This window comes from Maylandia zebra, linkage group LG4 (assembly GCF_041146795.1).
Source record: "Maylandia zebra isolate NMK-2024a linkage group LG4, Mzebra_GT3a, whole genome shotgun sequence".
Classification (NCBI taxonomy): Eukaryota; Metazoa; Chordata; class Actinopteri; order Cichliformes; family Cichlidae; genus Maylandia; species Maylandia zebra.
The window spans coordinates 1,790,549-1,800,325 of NC_135170.1; the positions used below are offsets into that span (position 1 = coordinate 1,790,549).

Here is a 9,777-nt window from a genome sequence, read left to right on the forward strand (position 1 = left end):
TGTGATAAGGGAGGGAGACGCAGTGTTGTGTGTACTGCAGTCGGACAGAAGGAAAAACTTCCTCCTGAAAACATTTTCATCCTTCCCAAAAGTGTTTGAGTCAAATGTTACAAATATATAAATACAATAAAACACAGGGTCTTACATAAAATTAGTGATGCAGTTGTGCACTGAGCACCTTTCCAATGTTCCTTCCTCAGATGAGTCCAGCTGCTGAACACATTAACATCTGTATGTAAATGTAGCCGAGAACCAACCTGAGCACTGCTGGGAAAATACAAAGGCAACCATCAAAGTGCTGTATTATCTTATTTATTCTGAATGTTGACTTAGATCCACACCACGATTTATGAAACTATAGAACTAAAATAACAACAATCGTCTGCTTCTTTAAAATTTCTTTCATTACATCAAACCAGTGAAAACTGAAAAAAACAAAGAGCTGTTAGCATGTTCAGACCAACTTTGAGACAGAGACTGTAAAGTTCTGCACTTTAAATCCTGCCTGTGTTCCTGCAAATGATTCACACTGAAAGTATCTTAGTTTAGTATTGAGTGAGCCACAAAGCAGCCTGATAGCTTTAAAACAGTAAAAGTAAATGAAATTGACAGTTTCAGTGTAGCTGGATCTATTATTGGGGGGTCATGACCCCCGTAACCCTGCCTGGTCCTGAGGTCAAATCCACCATCTTTGTTTCAGTGCTTCATGTTCTCCCGTGTTTGTGTGCGTCCTCTCCGGTACTCCGGCTTCCTCCCACAGTCCAAACACATGCAGTTAGTGGGGTCAGGTTAGCTGTGAGTGGTTGTGTCTCTGTGTTATTCCACCTTAATCAATGACTTCCTGTTAGCATGAAGTGCTTCTGTAGGACTGATGTCATTTTCATGGTTGGATCATTTAAATGAAGCTGGACTCAGATGCAGTAAATAAGCTGATTGATCATTAATGAATAAAGCTGGTCAAACACATCACGTGGACACATGTGATTGTGTGTTGTAGTATTGATCCCAATGCTGGTATCAGTCCTGGATCAATAACACTGGATGGATGCGTTCAGCATGGAGCCCTGAGCTGTGTTACAGACAAACATGGAAACTGACAGGTCTGTGTCATTCACAGTCTGTAACACTTCTAAACAACAGAGGCTGACCCAAGTGCCTCAGAGCCAGGCACGCTCACATCACAGCTCTCTAAATAAGCCAGTTTCAAAATAAGAGCTGAAAGCTGTGTTTGCTTGTGTTAGCTTATTATTGTGGAGACTAACATTCAGTGATCATGTGTTCAGACTCATAATGATTACTCTCAGAAATCCTGATCTTTGTATTTACTGTGTGTTGGATCAATAACTGAGATTCATGGTATCACACAGCTGTGCTGCTGCTGATGTCAGCACATCTGGAACAATACGAGGTATCTGCTACCAGACTGAGCAGGACGTGAGACCTGTGGACTGTTTAAAGCTGTCCCTCCACAGCTCACTCAGACCTGATCCACACCTCAGTGATATTCTCTGACTTCCTCACACTCAAAAAAATCAACTAGGGCATGTGTTTGATTAACAAAGTAGTAATATGTTTACATCACATGAAGAAATCATTTTTATGCTCATTAAATGATTCATTCTTTTTTGTTGAATATAAATCAAAGAAAACTTTGATGAGTTAAATTCGTTCATGGCAATCCAATGAGAATGAGGTCCATCAAACCAACGGCTCTGATAGCGTCATGTATTGCGCATGCTCCACGCCCACCGGATGCGGAAAGGTCCGTTGAGAAGTTAACGAGCGCACGTGGAGTTACTTCTTTGGCATACCTGATAGTGAGGTAAGTAATATTTCTTGATATATTTATTTAGGTTAGTGGAGTGAGAGATAAATACTATTAGTTAAAAATTTTTACCTGTGTAGTGTGGAGATTTAGAGGAGTTTTATATATAGCAGGGAGGTTGTAGACCCAAGCATTTTTCAAATGTAAGTCGGTGAATTTAATGTTTTTTTAAAAACTTAACCGGAGTCGCTAATTGTTGCAACAGAGCAAAAACTGATGAGGTTATTTTGGTAAGTTCGTTTTTGTTTTTGTTTCTGTCGACTTTGAATGAGGTGTGTTTCATGGTTATCTGCGTTGGTAGGACTGTTTTTCTTCTCTGGAGTTAGCTAACTTTGAAGAGCGGGAAAGCCGCGTAGAGCCGTTACGTCTTCGCATATAGCTCCGTGAATGACAGGTTACTTTCTGCTTAACCGGAGTTGGTGATTGTTGGTAGTAGTGGTAAGACTGACCGACATGGTTTTGGTGATTTTATGAGTGTTTTATGATGCTCTATCTAAAATTCCTGTTTTTGTCAGTGGAGTTTAGTCGCGGGCAACCGCATTAACTGGATTGATGAAAGGTTTAATTCAACTAAACCAGCGTTTAGGGGAGTTAATAACAAGGAGTAAGATAAAATCTGTCACAATAATTGCATGTGCATTTTCTTTTTTTGTAATATATTCACTTAGTTTTCGAATTCAGAATGATTTAGGTGGATAATTGTTCGGGTTATAGTTTCTCTGGTGCTCTGCATTAGGCTGACTAACGGTGCGTTCACACCGAACGCGATAGACGCCCCTAGCTGATCGCGTGCACATTTGCACCTCGAAGCGCGTCCAGCATGAACTGGTCGAGCTTTATATGCAATTTTCACGCGTATGAAGAAGAGATCTGGGAGGAAGTAGTGCCAGACGGTATGTTATTAAAATGGCAGCTGTCAATCTAGCGTTTGAAGAAAGAGTCTCCCTTCTCTATTTGCTGTGGAGAGCAGAGCAGTGCCTAAAGGACGTCCTCACCGTACCTGGGTCCATCAGGTCTTCCACAAGCATGAGCAGTTTGGTGAGTTTCACCACTTGCTCCAGAAGCTCCGTCTGGATGACGGCCGCTTTCAGCTGTACCACCTTCTGTCCCTTGCCGAGTTTGAGGAGCTGCTGTCCCGCAGATTTTACCAGCTGGAGCGGTAGACGTGATAAGCGCGAATGCACAAAATGCACCACACAAACTGCAGCGCGTATTTTACTTCGCGCTTCAAAGGCGTCAGTCGTGTGAAGTAGGCAGAAAAGCGTTTTCTCAATGCAAATCTGCTTCCGAAGTTTAGCTGGACCCCCAGTCGCGCTTCATCGTGCTCCTCCATTGACTTTACATGTAAACCTGAAGCTCTGGTCGCGTCTATCGCGTTCGGTGTGTACGCACCGTAACAGTCTTCACATTTCACAGTATGTAGATATTAACACAAATTTGTCAGAGTAATAACTTTGTTTTAATTAATTTCTCTCCCCAGAAATACATCACAAAATAAAGCCACATTCCCATGCTCTGAGATTCTTTTTTTTTTTAAATGACATCAGAAACAGCAGTATGCGACATTACGTGATGGCAGAGCTTCAGTTCATCCTTTGTCATTTTTTTTTTTTTAATAAATAGGACAGGGGGAATGAATGAGAGAGAGAGGGGGAGAGAAAGAAAGAAAACCCAAGGGGAGAAGAGACGGTGAGAAGGGGGGGGAAGAGAGACAAAAAAAAACAAACTCCTGGGTCACCTGTATGGAGAAAAAACAAACAAACAAACAAACAGAGGAGACAGCAAACAACAAAGAGCAACATAATAATAGAGAAAACAAAGCACCATCACAATAAACTAGCTAGTCATAGATATCAGTATTTACTAAGTAATAAACGATATTGTGCAGCACGCAAGATAGACAGCGCACAGTGTGCTTTGAGGCAGCAGCCAAGAAAGCCTTAGTCCGCGTCTGTGAATACCCATGTGTGCATACCTGTGTGGATCAGCATGCTTGTATTCCAAAGGTTTCTCCATGTAATGATCTGCTAGGGAGTGTGGGGGGGCCACAGCCCCGTCCTCCAGGGTGTGAAGCGGGTATGGAGGAGATCAAAACTCCAGACATCCAGAGGCCCCCAGAACACAAGAGACCAAGGAAGACCAACAGAGGGGCAGCCGCGCCACTGTTCCAGTAAGAGCTGAGGAGAGTCCCAGATGAGGGCTCGCCCAGCAGCCGCGGAGCAGAAGCCAGGGGGAGTTGCAGTGACGCGCCCGTGAGCTCCGCCGGCCCCCAGCTGCGCCTGAGTGACCGAGCCCTAGGCCGAGAGGCCGGGGGCACCCCACCTCCAAAGGGGCCCGAGCGAGCGAGCGAGCCCCAGGCCCCCAGGCCCCGACAAGCGGCCGCCAAGGAGTGAGCCGGTGTGTACCCGGACGCCCACCCCCAGACACAAAGAACCACCAACACACCGACACCTGAGGGAGTCCGCCACCGGCAGGGGAAGTGGTGGTGGGTGGAGATAGGCCTCCAAACCTTGGAGGGCCTGAGGTGTCCCCAGAGAGGTGGCGTCTGATACCCAACCTGACATATAGACACAGACATACAGGCACACACAGACACAAACATCCATTCCCACCCTCATGCTCTCATATGCACTCACTCCACACTCAACCAACGTGGAGACAGACATAAAGAGACGCTGTGCACACAATCACACTCCCCAAGCGTACTCTACAAACCGGGTCTAGGTACCCTTGCCCCTGGAGGGGGGAATTGCACCCAGACCCAGGTGGTGTTACCCTTTTCCCTGCGGTGGGGAGAGGCAGACCACCCCGACTCCGCAGCAGCAGGGAGGCCCCACACCCCAGACCGCAGTCGGACGGCCAACTCCTCCTACTACCTCCTACCATGCTCTGAGATTCTTATGCACCTCCTCAACAATACATGGTAAGTTCATGTTTGCCTTATTATTATTATTATTATGTTATTTATTTTTTTTGGATGATGCAGAAGTTTAATCTCCTTGACGTTTTCTAATGCATATTTCATTTTTTATCAGTGACGTGTATGTGGCAGTGCAAGCATTGTGTTACCAGAGAGAGCAGCAGGTACAAATTACTTCAACATTATAAACTACATCATCATTACGGAATAGGTCAACATTATCTGTGCATATATGTTAATTGTCCGTGCACATTTAAGACTTGGAGTGGACTGAACACTCATGTCTATAAAGCTCATTCATCTCAGTTTACACAGACAGCTTCAAGTTCAGTAACTTTTAAATGTGAGTTATGTGACTGCAGTGACGTCTTCTCTGAGAGAGATTTTTTTGTCCATATTGGAACACATCTGCGAAGTAACGAGACAGTTAGTTGTGTGTTTCTTGGTTGCCCTTTCAAGACAAATATTTACAATACATTTTATACACACAAGAGGAAGCATCATCCACACACACTTAAAGATTTTAAAGACAGGGTAGTTACACGTGTGGACCCAGTTCAAGTGATAGAGTCCTCTGATAACGTAAGGGCTAGCTGTTCTGAAGATGTATCCTATGGTGAATTTGAAAGTGAGTCAGTGACAGAATGTGATAATAGTGCTGTTGAAAATCAGCCCGAACTAATTGAACGGAAATTAGCAGTAATATTGTTGAAATTGGAACACATATTTCATGTTCCAGCAAAAGGATTAGATGAGTTCTTAGAGGAGTTAGTTTTTCTGTTGAGTTCAGCTAGTGTACCTCTGACAAAGCGTACAATTAGAGAAATTTTTAAGAGCCTTAACCTCCATATTAGTCAGGCTGTTATTGAAGAGCTTGCAAATTCTGTATGTGTTTCTAACCCTGTGGCTAAAATATTGGGAAAGTGTGGCCCTCTTGCCACTCCTTATAAAAGAAAACTATACTACATACAAAATTTTAGGGTTGTAGAGCCTGTTGAGTATTTTTTATCGATAGACCAAAGGAAGTCATTTCAGTACAAACGCTATATAAGAACCAGTCTATTTACCATGTGGCCTTTTGGACTCTTCCAAACTAAGTATTCCTTTTTCAAACTGCTGCCTAAAAGCTAAATATTGTCATTATGGATTCCCTTTTTTCTTAGGATGACACAATACATGCAAGACGAGCATGCATCCTGAAGTCCTTGTGTGTCTACCTGAATGAAGACCATGAGAAACTTGTGAAGGAATATACGGTCAGTTACATTCACAAGTTGTTCTGTGTTATGTAATTTGCTCCAGGAGTTATGGGTAATTTCAATATATGAAATGGTAAAATGTGACACCACGTGTGAATAAAAGATATTGCAATTGGTCCTTGTTTTGTTTCATGTCAAATTTCTGAGGTGTGAAACCAGAGACATAGAATTTAGTAACTATATCAGCATATTCACGCTGATTGCTGAATTCCTTTATTTTTTTCATATCTAGACTCAAACAAATGTATTATTGTATTTTACGTCACAGAACACTGAGGCCAACACTGAAGCCATGGAACAAACTGTGATGGGAGTGTATGTCATACATCAGGAGGGTGCGGAGCCTGGAGATGACCCAGAGAACATCGGTGTCCTGATTGAAGGCGTGGAGGTTCTCACTGGTTTGAGGAGCATTGCAATTGCTTGTGCTCTGTTATTTGGACTGATATACTGTCTGAACCTAAGCTACCCACCGGAGCTCAAATGCACTTTTGAAGTCTTGCAAAAGATTATCATGAAGCTGGATGGACAGAGGTTGTCATCCAAGGCACAGTTTCTAAAAAACAAGCTAATGGGGTGAATGAGCTTGAAACAGACTCAGGCAAGCCAGATATTTTTTTTCAAGGTTTTTGCAATGCAAATATGTGTTTACTGTTTTAAAGTTTAAAATTGTAAGTTATAAAATGTTCATATAAACTATGTGGTTTGCTCTGCGGCTATTATACAAAGATTGTTTGTTCATAACTTAAAGTCTTATACAGTTTAAGTGTAAACACTGATTTTTGCCAGATGGCAATTGTTACAAAGGCAAATGCACACTGGTTTTCACAAATTGTTTGAGTGGAGCAGTTATGCTCAAAATTGAATGTTTTCTCCACACGTTAAATAGCATAAAGTCACTATTAATGGATACAGCCTGATTAAATGGAGGACTAATGTATGCAAGCAAAAATAGTAATGTTGTAATATTATAGTAATGTTGAATGTTATGTCTGAGCTTTAAATTGTGTTAAAATTCATATTGTTGTTTGCAATGCATATTTTACTACATTTTACCAAAGTTGCTTTGGGGATAATATTTTTTGTCTGCAAACTATTCAACAGACTTATTTCATTTTTATTATTAGGGTTATTTTATTGTATTTTTTCTTTCAGTCAGCATGTCTTGATCTGGAAGTTCTGTGGTCTTAGTATGAGATGGTTAAAGGGGAGAAAGCTAGGCTGAACTGGGATCCTGCCAACTGTTTTAAGAATGTTCAAGCAAAATAAAAGATGGTTTTGCAAGTTATCATTTATGTATGTTTCATTAATTTAATTAAAAGTAATGTTTACATAAGCAATACAAACACTAACTGAAACATGATTGGTGTAAGTACTACAGACATAAATTACATTTGTTCATTCAACAAGATTAACATTGGTGTAACAAACAAATATTTTACTAGTTCATGTAACAAGACTGACTTTTGATGTGCCAAAGTGTTTAAACAATATAACATGAATTTAAATTAATTAGACTAACTTGGTACAAACATGTTAACTGAATAAAAATCAAATTAACTGAATGTTAATGTTTAAATTATGTTACACTTACAAACATATTTAGTGTTGAAACAACACAATCAAGATGGATTGATATAACATGATTTGTTTAGATGGAATATAGGTGGCAAGATGAAATTAAGTTCATCCAATGAATTATTTTTTTGAGTGCAGTAGAGACAGAAACCATTCAGATCTGGGACCATCAGCTGACTGATGATGTCACACAGACTGTGTTTTTCAGGAACAGTGATTCTGATGTGAGCCTGCTAGCTGACAGCAGACCTGATGAAAGCACATGTTCACATCTGTGAGGACAGACTGGACTCTTTGACTGCACCTTGGTTCTCCTCAGAGGTCTGTACAGGAGCATGTCCACCCCCACTGAAGATCTCAGTCACTGTGAAACATAGAAAGCTGCTTGTGTGGCCTCTGCCTCACATGTAGATACAGCTACAGGTTTCTCTGTCAGTCAGACTGAAACAGTGTCCTGATGCTGCATCATTCAGCTCTGTGCCCCAGTCAGCATCACTGGGAGCTACCAGTGTTTCTGCCCTTTTCCTGTAACACTACACTCAGCACAGGCTCAGCTGGTATCCAGTGTTGGACTTTGGCTTCAGCTGCTGTGATAGATCCTCTAACATAGATCAGCTCTGCTACATGTTGTTAGATAAGTGCAGCTGCTGTCATGTCCTGATGTTTCTCTGGCTCAGCAGCTTCTCCATCAGAGGTTCACATGGAGCTGATCCAGTATCTCCAGTAACGGTGTTCTGTGCCTCACTGGTTCATCCTTCTGTCTGTGTGACGTCAGTCAGATGTTGAAGTTAAACTCTGTAATCTTCACTGTGTCACAGAGTTCAGTGAGTCCCGTTATTCACAGTATCAATCAGATCATCAGAGAACAGCTGATCAGCAATCAGTGGTGCCAACAGCGCCTCCTGTGGTGAGAGGATGCAATAATGCAATGTAGCATTTTTCCACTCAACACTTGCAGTCATGGAAACTGTCTGTTGGATCTGTGTGACGTTGCTTTCTTGGTTAGAGTTCCTCACAAATGTCCAGATGATTCTTCTAATGAGGCGTCGACCATGTTTGCAGCTCTTTGGAAGAAAACGTCGCCCTTTGCCATCCTTACTTTTCTTTGACTTCTTCAAATGCAGCTGAACTCCAGCTGGTATTTTCTTGGACTTTGCAGCTGTTTCTGGTCATCAGTTCATTCCTGCAAACCTCTGAAGCTGAACAACAATGATGCTGCATTGCTGGCTGATCCCAAAAGGTTGATTCTGTTCATCTGGACGTTTTCAGAAACGTTTGCTCACTGATCAGGTGACTTCTTCAGTCTCAGCTGACTGCAGCTTTACAAGCTTACAAACAGCACATTTGCACAATGACTGAAAGCAGCAGCACCTGATATATATGATACTAATATAATACATATACATATATAATCCATACTAATGATGAAGGAACTGAGCTCACAGTCCATTGTTCATTCAGTGAACTACTCAGTTTATTTTGGGCCTCAGAAATGCTCACTCTGTTTGTACATCACTGTCAGCAATAGACTCATTCTGCTGTGTGGACAGGAACACATGTGACATCACTTCCTGTTTGTTTGTGACTGAAGAGGAAGAAGTTTACAAGGAATCATTTAGAAGAGTTTCAAACATCAACTGATTGAATCCATGAATCTGAAAACGTGTTTGTGAGTGAAAGAGACAGACATGTACAGACTGAACTATCTGTTCAACAGTCAGAGTGTTTCTGTAACAGGAGACACTCTGTACACTCCACTCAGCACAGGGACACTGAGGCACCACGAGACAAGGGACTGAACCTAAACCCAGGATAAAGAGTTTGAGTGAATGTGGTGTTGAAGGTGTGGAGGTGGATCAGAGTGTCAGAGGAGACTCTGTAGAAGGACAGAGTGCCAGCAGGACAGTCCACATACACTGCTGCTCTTTTAGAGACAGAGGAGGAGGAGGAGGAGGAGATGGATGTTACTCTGTTATTGTGCCTGACAGAATCAGGACCATCATCAAAGCAGATCAGACTCCAGGACTGATCATTCCATCCAAACACACAGTCATCACTGTCTCCTTTCCTTCTGATGCTTCTGTAACTCACTGATATAAAAACTCTTCCTCTCCACTCGACCTCCCAGTAACAGCGACCAGTCAGACCATTTCTACACAGCAGCTGAGGATAAACATCAAATCTGTCTGGATGAT

At 42.1% G+C, this 9,777-nt stretch overlaps 2 protein-coding genes across 2 annotated transcripts in view; one reads left to right on the top strand and one right to left on the bottom strand.

The window, feature by feature from the left end:
* The first annotated feature begins 4,721 nt into the window (after positions 1–4,721).
* Positions 4,722–6,930, top strand: LOC143418289 (uncharacterized). The gene is made up of 4 exons (XM_076882845.1): positions 4,722–4,748; positions 4,861–4,909; positions 5,909–6,001; positions 6,273–6,930. Exons 1-4 carry the CDS (start codon positions 4,726–4,728, stop codon positions 6,582–6,584), a joined length of 477 nt encoding a protein of 158 aa, XP_076738960.1. The 5' UTR covers positions 4,722–4,725; the 3' UTR covers positions 6,585–6,930.
* Positions 6,931–7,289: 359 nt separating this feature from the next.
* Positions 7,290–9,777, bottom strand: part of LOC105940620 (NACHT, LRR and PYD domains-containing protein 3) — a 65,117-nt gene continuing 62,629 nt past the window's right edge. Inside the window, exon 12 of the mRNA XM_076882847.1 lies at positions 7,290–9,777. This exon is cut by the window's right edge and continues 105 nt beyond it. Within this exon, the coding sequence (XP_076738962.1) occupies positions 9,341–9,777 (437 nt within the window). The 3' untranslated portion in view covers positions 7,290–9,340.